This window comes from Eulemur rufifrons, chromosome 7 (genome assembly GCF_041146395.1).
Source record: "Eulemur rufifrons isolate Redbay chromosome 7, OSU_ERuf_1, whole genome shotgun sequence".
NCBI classification, from domain to species: Eukaryota; Metazoa; Chordata; class Mammalia; order Primates; family Lemuridae; genus Eulemur; species Eulemur rufifrons.
In genome coordinates this window covers 189,993,200-190,008,662 of record NC_090989.1, presented here as the reverse complement: position 1 = coordinate 190,008,662, position 15,463 = coordinate 189,993,200, and the positions used below count along the sequence as shown (strand labels likewise).

The 15,463-nt window shown below is 42.1% G+C and overlaps 1 protein-coding gene and 1 long non-coding RNA gene across 2 annotated transcripts in view; one reads left to right on the top strand and one right to left on the bottom strand.

Moving 5' to 3' along the window:
- Window positions 1–6,866, bottom strand: part of FAF2 (Fas associated factor family member 2) — a 51,125-nt gene extending 44,259 nt beyond the window's left edge. The window contains exon 1 of the mRNA XM_069476148.1: window positions 6,781–6,866. Coding sequence (XP_069332249.1) covers window positions 6,781–6,843 — 63 coding nt within the window. The 5' untranslated portion in view covers window positions 6,844–6,866. The remainder of the gene's footprint in view (window positions 1–6,780) is intronic.
- A 142-nt stretch (window positions 6,867–7,008) lies between these two features.
- LOC138388289 (uncharacterized) lies at window positions 7,009–15,274 on the top strand. The gene is made up of 3 exons (XR_011234108.1): window positions 7,009–7,322; window positions 11,099–12,433; window positions 14,917–15,274. It is a non-coding gene; the product is annotated as an uncharacterized lncRNA (long non-coding RNA).
- The last annotated feature ends 189 nt before the right edge of the window (window positions 15,275–15,463 follow it).

Sequence of the window (15,463 nt, the reverse complement as noted above, 5' to 3'; positions counted from 1 at the left end):
CTTGAGGAATGAGAATAGACCTCTGGACTTACATTGGTCTTCGGTGATCATGACTGGAAGTTTTGTTAGAATGTTGCAGGGTGAAGTCTTGATTGGTATATTAGGCAGGGTTCTCCAGAGAGAACCAACAGGAGATGGATGGATAAGGGATTTATTAGGGGGAATTTGCTCATGTGATTATGGAGGCAGAAAAGTCCCATGAAAGGCTATCTGCAAGTTGGAGACCCTGATGGGCTCAGTTCAAGTCTGAAGGCCTCAGACCCAGGGAAGCCTATGATGTAACTCTCAATCTGAGGTCAAAGGCCTGAGGACCAGGGGCAGGGGGCAGAGCTGGTGTAAGTCCTGGAGTCCAATGGCTGAGGAGCCTAGAGTTGTTCAATGACAGGAGAGGAAGACGCTATCTCAGCTCCAACACATCTGCTTTTTCTCTGCTTTTTGTTCTTTCAAGTGTGGGAGAGCACCAGCAGGTTGGATGGTGCCTGCCCACAATGAGGGCGGAGCTTCCTGACTGAGTCCAATCAAACTCTCATTTTATTCTCTGGAAACATCCTCACTGACACACCCAAAAATAATGCTTTAGCAGGTTTCTAGGTATTCTTTAATCCCATCAAGCTGACATCTAAAATCAACTATCACGACTGGAGTGAGTTCAAGAGAGAATGGCTTTCCTTGCAGGACTGAAAAGGAAGAAAAAGAAAAGAAAAAAAGAGAGAGAATGGCATGAGAAATTGGAGATTTCTGCAGGTTTTTCTTTAAAAAGGAAAGAAATTAGGCAGAAAATGGAGTGGGGAAGAAGTTTTATTGTTTTTTTCATTGGCGTCAACATAGCTCACTGCAACCTCAAACTCCTGAGCTCAAGCAAACCTCCTGCCTCAGCCTCCCAAGTAGCTAGGACTACAGGTGTGTACCACCACACCCTGCTAGTTTTTCTGTTTTTTGTAGAGATGGGGTCTTGCTCAGTCTGGTCTTGAACTCCTGGCCTCAAGCAATCCTCCCACGTCAGTCTCCCAAAGTGCTAGGATTACAGGTGTGAGTCATCACACCAGGCCCATTCTATACTTTTCATTATTTTAACGCTTCTGTCTCTTCCCACTAGAATGTGAGCGCCACTGGGGAAAAAATTATGTTTAATGTACTGCTGTATCCAGTGCCTAGAACTGTGACTTGCACATAGTAGGTGCTAAATAAATAAGAGTTGGCTGAGAATGGAATAAATCTGCATGTACAAGGATACTCAATGTAGCATTATTTGTATGATACCAAAAAAATGAAAACAATCTGTCCATCAATGTTTTATAAAGTTACAAAGTAATAATAATGTTTAACATTTCAGCACTTAATATTTGCCAGTGCTTTAAATAAGTTAACCATTAATCACTGAAACAAGCCCATGAGGTAGTTAATTTTAGTCTATGGATAATATTAGTCTATAGATGAAGAAACTAAGGCACAGAGAATTTAAATAAATTGTCCAAGGTCTAACTGGAGAAGCTAGCATTCAAATGCAGGCAGTCTTACACCAGTCAGTCTTCAAGACCACTTATTATGCTATGCTAACTAAGTATAATATGATCACGTTTCTATAAGACAAAGACATAAGTTCTCATACCCAATGAGAATAAGACCCATAACTAATTAATTGAAAAGTCACTTAAAGCGAGGAATAAAAATATTCTATATATTACTTAAATAATTCATTTTAACATAAAGTATACACATTTATGCAACAATCTTTTGATAAAAGCCTACCCATTTTTTAGAGAGTGGGTTCAATGGCATTCCTTGGATCTTTCTAGTATAAACCACACCAATGCGATTTCTTTAAGTGGAGTGCACTTGCCTTAAACACTTGCCAAGCAGTAAGTGCACAATCCTACATCTCAATGATTTTTCCCAGTCATTTACAGTTATCTTTCCCACATGTAACTGAATGGCATTTTGTTTTGTTTTAGCAATTTTCTCCATAGAGCCTTTCTAAAGCATTTAGTTTTCACATAAATGAAAACTCTTTGCACTGATATTTTATTGGCTTACGTAATAGTTAAGTAAATTTATGTGACAAACATGACCAGCACACACTGGTTTTTTGTTTTGTTTTGTTTTTTCCAACCAATATCTGAGGAGGTCACACACTGGTTTGGAAGCAAACATAATTGGCTTTTTTTTTTTTTCCTGAGACAGGGTCTCACTCTATGGCCTGCTAGAGTGCAGTGGTATCATCATAGCTCACTCCAACCTCAAACTCCTGGGCTCACACAATCTTCCTGCCTCAGCCTCCTGAGTAGCTAGGACTACAGGCACGCACCAAGATTCCCAAATAATTTTTAAATTTTTTTTAGAGAAGGCATCTCATTATGTTGCCCAGGCTTGTCTGGAACACGTGGCCTCAAGTGATCCTCCAGCCTCAGCCTCCCAAAGTGCTAGGATTACAGGCTGAGCCACTGAACGTGGCCATAAATGACTCTTGTCAATGGTACAACTCTGCACTCCAGCCTAGGGTGACAGAGTGAGATCCTGTCTCAAAAACAAAACAAAACAAAACACAACACAACTCAACTGGTAAGAGCAGAAACACTTGAGCATAATAGAGAGAGAAGACCTTAGGAAATAGAAGATATCTGTTCCAACTAATCAGTCAAGTGAAGGTTAGGATAAGAGAGCTTCAACATTAGTTTGTGTATCTGTATATACAAAAGAAAGGCCAGGCATGGTGGCTCATACCTGTTATCCTAGCATGAAAGTATACAAAGACATATAACAAACTTGGAATTAGGATGAAGGAATAAGATTCAATTACTTTTTTATACAATTTTATGTTGCTAATTTGCAACAATCATGTATAATTAGGTAATTTTTTTTTTTTTTTTTTTTTTTTGAGACAGAGTCTCACTCTGTTGGCCAGGCTAGAGTGAGTGCCGTGGCATCAGCCTAGCTCACAGCAACCTCAAACTCCTGAGCTCAAGCGATCCTCCTGTCTCAGCCTCCCGAGTAGCTGGGACTACAGGCATGCACCACCATGCCCGGCTAATTTTTTCTATATATATTTTTAGCTGTCCATATAATTTCTTTCTATTTTTAGTAGAGATGGGGTCTCACTCTTGCTCAGGCTGGTCTCGAACTCCTGAGCTCAAACGATCCGCCCACCTCGGCCTCCCAGAGTGCTAGGATTACAGGCGTGAGCCACCGCGCCCCGGCCAATTTTTTAACATAAAAAAGAAAAAGAATGCTGTGAATTAGATAATACTATCTCCATCTGATAGATGAGGAAAGAGATTCAAAGAAGTCAGAACTTGCTCAAGATTGCAGAACTCACCAGAAGCTAAGCTGAAAGGCTAATTCATGTTTGCAAGAAGTTTCAAAGCTCATGTTTTCTTTACAATGCCAAACTCCCTGGCAAAAAAACTCAGATTATAACTTTTTAAAAATACATGGAGCACCCTGTATTTTTTTCCCTTTAGGTAATAATGTGATGAAGCCAAAGGAGGATTTTCAAAATGAGTTATATTCTATAACTCAGAGTTCAGGCTTTCTATAATTTAAGAGAATGGGGATCATACACTAATATCCATTTAAAAGTAATTTCTTACTCCTGTACAAGCAGTAAAGGGATCATGTCTTCCTCCACTTGCCATGCATAGCTCCTTTAGTCCCCTTTCTCTCTGTCCATGTCATCCTTCTCCAGGCGTTCAAGCATCAACCTAGAGGCAGTAAACCAAAGCACTAGGGGAGTTTGCTATATTTGGAAATTTGGAGAAATGGACTCCAATAAAAGTCACCTTCCATCTGCATAAGTCTTCTTAAAACCTATGTCTCTATTCTTTCCTATTTGAAACAACTTAAGTCTACAACAGTTATTCATATTCAACTGGTTCCAAAATAAACAGGAGAAATAGAGAACCACAGAAAAGCTTTAAAAGACATAAAATGGACTGAGAAACATGATAAATATGCCTTCGGGAATTGCAATCAAATCATATGTCACAAAAATGTGAAACAGAGGAAACCTAAGATTTCCCAAATATTTTACTTTCACTGATTTCAATATAGCGAATTAGGAAACATATTGAGAAACAGCTCCTAGCACTATCACCTTGTTCTGTCCTGACACCTGTGGAGATTCCAAGCACGTGCTCCATACTGTTAGTGAAGCAAACCTGAAACCTCGTGTTGTTACTCCTTAGTTGAAAACTCCTTTGATGGCTTCCCACACCTACAGGATAAAGCTTTGAAAGGCCTCAAAAATCTGCCTCTAATTCACCTTTCTACTCTTATTTTCTAAATCCATCACTACAGACACACCACATTTCCATCTCCATACCTGTGTAAGCTATCTCCTCGGCTTTGACTGTCCTCCTGTTCAACACCTGTTGAAATTCTATTCCTTCTTCAAAGTAGCAAGATAGTGGCAAGAGCCCAGTCTTTAAGCCCAGATCCAGACCACTAGAATTCCACTAGAATTGAGCAAATCCATCAATAGATCTGCTTCCTTACGTAGGAGCAGGCAAACCACCTATGGTACTTCACATGGTTACTGTAAAGGATTAAGCATAATAGTTATAAATTATCTAACACTGTGCCTAAGACATGGTAGATACTTAACTGTTAACTGCTAAGCCATTCTTATCCCCTACATCAACACTCCCAACCTTCCCTAAGGTCCCACAGCACTTTTTTTTTTTGAATCACATTACGCTAAGAGCACTAATATCTTGCAGGATACTCATTATCCATGTATGTTCCTGGCTTCTCCATTGATTAGACAAGATGGTTATGGATGTGGATTTCTAAATCTCCACCACTTACTACAAGTGCAAGTTATATGACCTCTCAGAACGTGTTTCTTCATTAATAAAATGAACAAGGGTTAACCCTTTACAGTGTTACATAAAGAAGTTTGAAAGAGTTCATCTATATCAACTGCCTGGCATAAATGCTTGACACCTAGTAAGCTTTAAACAATGTTTAATGGCAATCTAGATGATGAATCTATCCAGCAATTCCTTCTAGAACACAAAAATGTGAAATGTATTTCCCTCAATAAATCCAATTTCATAAAGCAAACTTAATACAACTTGAACCTGCTACCCACCTCTCTTCTAATATAGACATCCACTGAAGACAAAAATGGAGATTCCTGTGCACATTACCTCAGAAATGCTATCATATATTCACACTCATGTTCTTCCCGTACAGGACTAAAGACATCATGATTTATAACTCATATCACTTTATTACACTCAAACAACATAGTGGCTTACCTCTGAAGAGTTTTAAGGAGTAAAATAATCTGCTGAAGTTAAACAATTCTCTGAAATTGGTCATCTGCCAGGAAGTGGAAGCTGGCTGCCTGCTGTTCAATCGTTCTTTAATTCTAATTTGCTATGTCATCAATTTTCTCTACTAAAAACTCCAATCAAATGTCCACTAGGTTCCTGATAGCATTTTTCCATTTATATGCTTTCAACCCATTGCTCAATTTCAGAGGGGAAAAAAAGCACTTTGAAATTATAGTGAAATCTAATCAAGGAAATTACAGAAAAGAGAGAACTCGCCAAAAAAAAAAAAAAAATCAGATTTATTATCACAGCATTGTATTCTACCCTCAGCTGTACACTTATCTAAGTTGTACAGCACATAAGTCAAAAACCTGGGAGAGGTTCTGGAAAGATGGATCTGGCTTTAAATCTGACAGGCTTATTTCTTAAGCCTGATATCCTTCATCTGTAAAACAGGGATTGTAACAGCAGCATGAACCTCTTAGGGTTGTTTAGGGTTGTTGTTGAGTATTAAATGAGATTATGTATGCTAAGTGTTTAGCAAAGTACTTACAACATCTTAAATGGTAGATGGGACTCTACCTACCAGTGCTTGAGCACTAAGGTTCTTCAGATATATTGCTAAATAAAGGAATATTTAGCACATTTTACACAGTTTACAAAACCCTTCTGACATCCATATGCTCACTGGATCTCCAGGACATCCTCAGGGAGTAGATATTTTTAAGACATGCATTTCAGAGATAAGGAAACTGTTAACAAAATGCCAGAGTTACCCACCCTCCAACCAGATCCTCCAGCCCAGTGATTAGTGCCAAACGTTCTTAACACAACATCCTGCATAAACATAACATTCCCGCAAGTTTCCACCCTCCTCAACTACAATCAAGCACTGGAGTCCAGGGATAAACCCAACGTAATACACCCTGTCGGGAAGCCACTGAGGATACCCACAATCGTGCATTGTTTCCTCACATGGTGTCCTCCCACAGCTCTAGGGCTGGGACCAGGACTGCGTGTAGGTGCTCCCTCCCCCACCCCCAGAGCCCCCAGCACGAGACCTGGTACCCAAGTAGCTCTCAGTAAATGTTTGTGGAAATAGTATAGGAGGCTTTCCACAGACTCGAATTGACGCTAACTCCGCAGTGGGGATTAAGCGTCTCCGGCAGATAAAGTCATTGGGCGGAGAGAGTCCGACTAGTAACCGAGCTGGGAAGGATGGTTGAGGACTGACGCCGCTAAAGGAAACCAGGGAAGCTGACTCGCTGAGGCTACCCTCAGAGGGGCACAGGGTAGGCGGGTCAGGCCGCAGCGATGGCTGGAAGGCTAGTTAGCAATAGAGGCTCAGGGGCCGGGGGAATCAGGGCAGTTGGCGTCTGGGGGGAGGGGGTCGCCCGCTGGTCTGAGAAGGATCCAGGCCCAATCTGAGGAGGGTTCTGCGCTTTTATAGGGGGCCACTCTCTATCCTGCGGCGGCACTTGCTGCTCCGAGTATTCGCTGCTACCTGAAACTGCAGCAGCTTCTCTGTCTGCTCCTGGGTTAGATCCCGCTCCTCAGGCGCCGCCATTTTGCCGCCGCCTCTACGCTCCTGACCCGTCCGCACCGTCACCCGCCGGAACTGACATCAGCCGCAACCACATCCGGTCTGAACGACGGCCGGCAAGCAACTGCGTCTGCGCGCGCAGGCCCACTCTCCGGAGCCTGCCGTCAAGGGGACCGGCCCGAACACTTCCGGAAACTGCCGAGAAACTGTCAGTACAAGTCGCCGTTACCATTTAGGCGACTAACGGATCTACCAGAGACCTAAGATTCAGGACGCGATCGCAGAGCCGAGAGGGTCCGAAAGTGCCTCGAGAAGCTCCGGAATGTCCGGAATGGCACTCGGCCGATTTCGACTGTCCCTAGACCATTTTCCGGTAACCTCCGATATTCCTCAAGGTTTCTCAGGAAACTGTGGCCGTTCTGAGATATCGGCCATTTGATGTTCCTAAGTTTCCAAAAGCTCCCGACCATCCCTCGGGAGGTTCCGAAAGTCCCCGAATGCTGGTAAGGCATGTCCTACGCCGCCTTCGAATTGGAAGCTGTGGGATGGCTTTGGCCACGTTTAAATTACCGCTTCAGGGTCACTTGCTAAGAAAGCTTGGGCGCGGCTCCCATGGTCTTTGAAGGTTAATGGCGCTTCCAGCCTTCCGCAGAGCTTTCCATGCACCTGGTCGCCACGGTGCTGGAGCCTCGGCCCAGCGTCTGCTCACCCCTCTCACATCTCTCCATACTTAGTGCCGGGGGGCCTGCCCACTGGCCCCTTGTCTCTGTGGCAGGCCGAAGAAAAATCCCTGCACTGGGATCCAGAGACTTAGGTTCGGGTTCTAGATGCCACCTTGCAAAGTGCTGGACATCCCTGGGCAAACCACTTGGGCTCCGTTTTGCCATTGGTGAATGAAATTCCCCAGCGGTCCCTGACATGCCGCCTCTCCTCCTTCTCGAGGGAAGCTGTCCCTTACCTTTTCCATATTATTTCCACTGTCTTATCACCACTCCTCAATCTCTACCTTCCTCTGCACTTTCCTTGCCCCATCTAGTCTGCCACTTCCCTTTATTAAAAAAAAAATTTTTTTAAGACCATAAATAAGAGACAAACCACTTCCCTTTAGATCTCTTTTTCATTTCCACTTCTTCTGTCATCTGCCTCCTCTGTCCACTTTCCAGAAGGCCTTGGAGAGGCAGAGAGGTCTGGGTCTGGTACATGCTTTTCCACTGACTGTGACTCCCAGCAAGGCAGTCGGCCTCCTGGGTCCCACTGCCCAGTGTAGCCCCCATCTGTGGAATCCCACCCCAGGCCACTTCATAGGGTTGATCAGGCGAGACAGAAGACAGGAAGGGCTTTGAAAACTGAAGTTCTGTGACCAGTAGTGGTTTCTGCCTTCTAGCGGTAGCTGATGGCTTCCATGTAAGATCAGTATTGCCAGAACTGCCCATTATTTTTAAGAGCATCTACATTCTCGGCCGGGCGCGGTGGCTCACGCCTGTAATCCTAGCACTCTGGGAGGCCGAGGTGGGCGGATCGTTTGAGCTCAGGAGTTCGAGACCAGCCTGAGCAAGAGCGAGACCCCATCTCTACTAAAAATAGAAAGAAATTATATGGACAGCTAAAAATATACATAGAAAAAATTAGCCGGGCATGGTGGTGCATGCCTGTAGTCCCAGCTACTTGGGAGGCTGAGGCAGGAGGATCGCTTGAGCCCAGGAGTTTGAGGTTGCTGTGAGCTAGGCTGACGCCACGGCACTCACTCTAGCCCGGGCAACAGAGTGAGACTCTGTCTCAAAAAAAAAAAAAAAAAAAGAGCATCTACATTCTCATCACAAAAAATGATAAGTGTGTGAGGTAATACATATGTTAATTGGCTCGCTTAGCCGGTCCACAAAGTATGCATTTAAAAAATCATGTTGTACATGATAAATATAGACAATTTTTATTTGGGAAAAAAAGCACATTGTACACCTTAAAAAATAAATGTGCTAATTTGAAAAAAAGAGCACCTACAAATTTGGATCTGCATATGAAATCTCCCCATTTAAAAATGGTGGCAACTAATTCATTTCTTAAGAGAATTTTACTCTGCCAGTCAACCATAATTGCTAGCCACATTTCAGCTCAGGAGCTGCCAGTCTGCCCCCTGTCCTAAGCAGAATTCTCATGGCTTCTGTTTGCCATGGGAGAAGCAGAACTTGGAAGAAACTTAAGCTTTTTTTGATAAGTTTAAAATGAAAAGTGTAGAAAGTATCACCTATTATAGGCTTGCCCTTTCCTTTAAAAGCAATTTTTTTCTGACCTTTATTTTGCCTTCTAGAGCACTGCTGTCCAATCAAAATATAATGTGAGTCACATGTATAATTTTAAATACTCTAGTAGCCACACTGAAGACAGGGGAAGTTAACTTTAATAATAGATTTTACTTAACCTAATATATCCAAAATATTATTCCTTTTTTTCATACTAAGTCTTCAAAATCTGGTGTGAATTTTTCACTTATACCACATCTCAATTTGGACTAGACACATTTCAGATGCCCAATTGCCAGATGAGCATAATGGTAACTATATTGGACAGTGCAGTTCTAGAGCATTGTGAATGTCTTTTTAATAGATTTGTTAGTTACAGTTATCTACAGATTTTAGGAATTTATTCAACAAATATTTATGGAGCACTTATTCTGAGCCCAGCTCTAGACCAGATGCTACTAAGAGAAACAGGACACAGTTGTTGCCCTCTGAGAACACAGTTTAATGGAAAATTAAATGAATTTTATCACTTCTCTAGAAGGATTTTTATGTATGTGTGTGATAGGTTTTTGAGTCCCAGTTTTCTACCTATGGCACACTGGGACTTGTGACTGAGAGCTATCTCAGAGAACCTAATGGATGAGTGTTTCTCTAATCCTAGTAGTAAGGTTTTGCTGATGCCTTACCATTTTGTTCCTGATAAAGGACAGATTCTGTCCTGCTAAGTCATGAAAATCCTTGAACAAGCCCTAAGTTTCTGAGTAGTGGAACATAAGATATTTTCTGTCAGTTAGGAACACGGCATCTTGATTGCTGAGTAAAACAGACCATTGAGATATCAGCAAGTTTTTGTTTGTTCGTTTCTGCCCTTCTGCCTCATCAAATTATTCATTATAAATTAAATGAGGCCAATAGGAATTAAGGTGACTCAACTAGATTCAGCCAAAAAGTAAGAGAAGGAGTGAGAAAGGTAGTACCTGTACCCAATAGTATATTATAGATCCTCAGGCTTCTGATAAGGATATCTGGACTGATGAAACAAGTTAGACTTGGAGGCAAAGTTTTACTTTATGAAAGTCAACAAAGTACATCTCATGTTCTCAGGGAGACCTGAGTACAAACTTTGATGTCTCCATTCATTGGTTAACTATGTGACTTTGTCAAGTTCGTTAACTTTCCTAAGCCTCACTTTGCTCATCTCTCAGCTGTAAATGTACTAACACTACACGTATCTTACAGGGTCATGGCAAGGATTAAATCAGAGAGGATATGAGAAGTTTATGTCCTAATCACAGGTACCTTGCAGACTTGTTGAGAGGATCAAATGAAATAGTGAGTTGAGGAAAGGCTTTGCCATTGCTAAAGCCTTTCACAGAAGTTAGTTTTTGCTACAGATTCATTCAACATGTGTTTGTTACTGTCTACTAATTCATTCTGGGTGTGACCTTGCCTCAGGAATCTCCTTGTCTAGCAGAAAGTCGACTGCAGTAGCAGGTGGGAAGTGACAGAGACCTAGAGATATGTGGTTGGTAACAGACTGTGTCAGTATCCTTAGCTCCCTGTCTCATCTCTCACCTGGACCACCACGGTTACCACCTACCTGGTCTCCCTGATTTCACTCTTGTCCAGTGCAGTCGCATCACAGCTGCCAGAGAATCTTTTTAAAATCAGATCAGATCCTATCATGCCCCTCTATTGGCTGCTGCTGTCCTTAGAATAGAATTCAAGCTCCTTACTGTGGCCTAAGATGCCCTATGTGATCTGGCCTTATTGCTTCTCCGACCTCATTAGTGCCAAGTCATTACTCTCAAGCCTTCACCTCATTATTCTCATTCGTACCTTTGGGACTTTATATTTGCAGGACCCTCTGCCTGGAACACTCTTTGTTTGAGCCCTCACATGGCTGGCCCTGTTAACATTCAGATCTCAGTACAAGAATAATGCATTCTCATAGAAGACCTAAACATGTTGTGTTTTCTTAAAAACATCACTAGATAACATTGTCTTGTTTACCTGTTTATTGTTTCTCTCTCCACTCTGAGTTCTATGAAGATTACAGAGACCAAGTTGGCTTTGGCTGCCACTGAATCCCCAGTGCCTAGAATGATGCTGGTCACCGAGTACAAGCAGTATAAATATTTGGCCCAGGCTAAAGCCTTAGCCAAAGCACCTCATGAATGTGGATGGACTTACAGGAGTGAAGCCAGGGGAACTAAATTGTGGAATAAAGCTACTGCCTGTGGGATATTAAGAAATGTGCTTTTATTAGAGCATCTCAAAAGACAAAAGAAGGATCACCACAATTTTGGGTGATGGGATAAGGAATGGTGATAACAGGTAACTTTAAGGCAGAGATGTTTTATTGCTCTTTTTAAAAAGTTCTGTTTATAAAAAAGTACATGATTTGTGAACAAGTTCAAACAACACCTAAGTTGGCAGAATGTGGAAGAGAAAAAAAGCAAGAGACCTATTTACAGATGGTTCACATAATCCATTTTCATTTAAATTGTCCCCACAATCTTAGTTTCTACCTGGTTGTGGGGAGGGCATGTTTCCCAGAGGACTTAGTGTGGGTTCCATTGAACTGGATGCTGCAATTATCATCTGTGCACTTTGGGCTCCTCAGGCTGTGAACCTGCAGGTGGAAGTGCTATGATTCCAGCAGGGTAATTCCTCTGATAGGGTTGCTGTTACACCCTATGGAGTCAGAAGGCATATGTCTGGATCCCAGGTGATTCACTGGCACTTCCATGCCCAGTAGTAACAGAAAATCAGCAATTGCGACAACTACAACCTGACAAGGGCAAGATAACTAAAGGCTTAGACCCTTCAGAAATAAAAGCCTGGATCACTCCACTGGAAAGCAATCAGGCCAACCAAAGTATTAGGCGAGGGTGAGGGAACTCTAGAATGAGTAGTGGAGGAAGTAGATGATATGATTATGGATTATAGCCTTGGGACCAGTTGCAGTTGCAGAGAACTGTGGTTTGTTTCACTACTTCACTGGCCTTAAGCCTACAGAGATTGTGGCTGCATTAAAGGGAATTTTTGTGCATCATTGGACTTGTACCTTTCCTCTTAGAAGGAGTGGAGGCATTTTGTTCCCACAATAGTGGAGGACCCCTACTAATAGTATGGGACTAGATATGGGAGGGAGGGAGCAACATTGAACAGCCCAAGGGAGGTAATGTCTCAAACATTGCTTATGTTCCACCTCAGATCTTTGCAGTCTTACCTATCTCCAAGGCCCTTGGTCATTTGTTTCACCCTCAGCCACCTCTGTGGTGACCAACTCAACTTGGATGGATCCTGCTCAGCTACCAGCATGGTGACCAACTTTACACAGACTCAACACAACAGCATCTCACCTCATGCACGTACCACAAGCCTCCTGCCTCCCCCCTAGAGCTTTCCTATTGCTACTGAAGCATGAGACTCCATGGACATTGCCTACACTTGCCGAACCCAGAAGTGCAGGGGAAGTAATGTCCCCTGGGGTAAACCCTTGACCAACAAGAGATGGGAGCCACCAAAGAAATCTCATTTCCTGCAATGGTGATAAGGTGTCTTGAGATGCAGTAGCTCATATGGTCTCTCTCAGGACAGGCCCATGGGATTGGCCAGTTCTCCTGCCAGCAGGCAGTAGCTAGCCCCTTGTTCCTGCCTTTCCCTTCTGCTGCCTCACTTCTGTGTCCCCTTGGGCCTGATTCCCTGGGATTGCACCCCCCAGGAAAGGATACAAGCTTTTAAGTCAGGCTATATTTTTTGTAGAACCTGGGCTGTGATACTGTATGTCAAGTGAGTGGTGCAACCACAGAGAAAATAACACATTCAAGTGAATTTAAAACAGTAGTGTCTGTATGTTCCCTATAGGTTATGGTCTAAGAACAAAAAGAACAAAGAGATTTTAAATGGTTTTAAGTAATCATAGTGTCAGTAATAATATTGATATTGTTATTTTAAAACTGTATATACAGCACATATATATATGTGTATATATATAAACACACATAGTAGTCCCTCATTATCCGTGGGGATCCATTTCAAGACCCCTAGTGAGTACCTGAAAACTGTAGATAGTACTGAACCCAATTCCCATCAATCTGGAACATGTTTTTGTTCATGTCTCTCACAAATGTAAGGCATTTTTCATCTTAACTAAGCACTTAACACTCACTGTGGCTGTAATTTTTGCAGTTTGAGGTGCGACAGCAAAACTGTCATGAATTTCTTTTTCCTTCTTCACAATTTCACAGATAAAAGATTAATGCTTACCATAGATCTTAGCAACCTCAGTGTATCATTTTTTTTCTTTCCTTATTAAGTGCAGATCTTTCACCTTTCCACTTAAAGGAAGCACTTTACATCTTCTCTTTGGCATATCTGAGTTGCCAGCTTTGGGGCCATTATTAAGTAAAGTAAGGGTTACTTGAACACAAGCACTGTGAAATCACGACAGTCACTCTAATAACCAAGATGGCTACTGAGTAATGGGCAGGGAGCACATATAGTATGGATACCCTAGACAAAGGAACAGAGAGCGGCCGGGCGCGGTGGCTCACGCCTGTAATCCTAGCACTCTGGGAGGCCGAGGCGGGTGGATCGCTCAAGGTCAGGAGTTCGAGACCAGCCTGAGCAAGAGCGAGACCCCGTCTCTACTAAAAATAGAAAGAAATTATATGGACAACTAAAAATATATATAGAAAAATTAGCCGGGCATAGTGGCGCATGCCTGTAGTCCCAGCTACTTGGGAGGCTGAGGCAGGAGGATCGCTTGAGCCCAGGAGTTTGAGGTTGCTGTGAGCTAGGCTGACGCCACGGCACTCACTCTAGCCTGGGCAACAAAGTGAGACTCTGTCTCAAAAAAAAAAAAACAAAAACAAAAAAAAAAACAAAAAACAAAGGAACAGAGAGGGACAGCATGAGATTTCATCACACTACTCAATTTAAACCTTACGAACTGATTATTTCTGGAATCGTTCATTTAATATTTTTGGACCACGGTTGACTGTAGTTAACTGAAACTGCAGAAAGTGAAACTGAGGATAAGGGGAGGCTACTGTGTATATATGGATACAGCCAAAGAGTGACTATGTCATGCATTAGAACCAAGATTTTCAGTGAAAGAGAAAATCTATACATCTAAAATCAAAGAGGTTAAGCAAAAACATTATCTTAAATTTGAATTAGAAATATCAGTAAGAATACATCATATTTTTCTCTTTCAAACAAAAAGTATATTTCCTAGTTCTGTTGACTGAAGAGGTCCATAAGAAATAATTAACTCCTGAGGTGCCCACATAGTGGTTTCTAAATATCACTTCCCACTAAAAGGTTTCAGAATTCTTTGAAGAAATGACTGAGTCCAGTCTGGGCAGGAATCATACAGGATGAGCCAAGAACATCTTGTTGTATCAGAAAGCAATCAAATTGTTACATCAAGCATCAAAACAAAATGTTTATGACTTAGGAACAAATTTAAGAGGCTCCCACTGGACAAATATAGGAAAAGTTAAATACAAAAAGTATAATGACTGTCCCTTCTGCACTGAATTGCTTTGCAACTTTGTGTATATGCACATAAGTCTTCTTCTAGACTCTGTCCTCTTCCATTTATGTATTTGTTTGTCATTTTTTGAGACAGTTTATTAAAATATTACAGCATAGCAGAAAGATTCAAACGGCTCTACGTGGTGTTTTGAAATTTATCCCAATTGTAGGCTGAGTGATCTGCAGGTTGGACAAAGTCCAAAAGTTTCAGCATTTCCTTAGTGTCAGGATCTACTTCAATGATCTCCTGATCTAGGGCTGAGACCTCTGGGACATAATTATCTCTCCTTTCTCTCTCCTCCTCTTGCAGCTTGATGGAGATACCTCTCACTGGGCGTCTCTGAATCCACTTCGTCAGATGTTCTGTTATCTGGGCTGGAGCACAGTGGTGCCATCATAGCTTACTGCAACCTCAAACTCCTGGGCTCAAGCAAACCTCCTGCCTCAGCCTCCCAAGTAGCTGGGACTACAGATGCATGCCACAACGCCTGGCTAATTTTTCCAATTTTTGTAGAGATGGTGTCTCACTCTTGCTCAGGCTGGTCTTGAACTCCTGGGCTCAAGCAATCTTCCTGCCTTGGCCTCCCAGAGTGCTAGGGTTACAGGCGTGAGCCACCACACCTGGCCTCTATTTGTTTATCTTAATAAACTTAATAACTCTGTCTTGACTACTGTAGGTATATAAGAAATTTTTTTTAAATAAAGAACATCCATTGATCTTTATTTGATTTGACAAAATCTGCATTATTAAAAGACAGGTAACAAAATTTGAGCTTATAGTGAATCTGACAAATTTAGTTCTATAGTATCTAGAATATCATGTAAGAAATATCAACTGAAGAGAAAACAAAAGTATC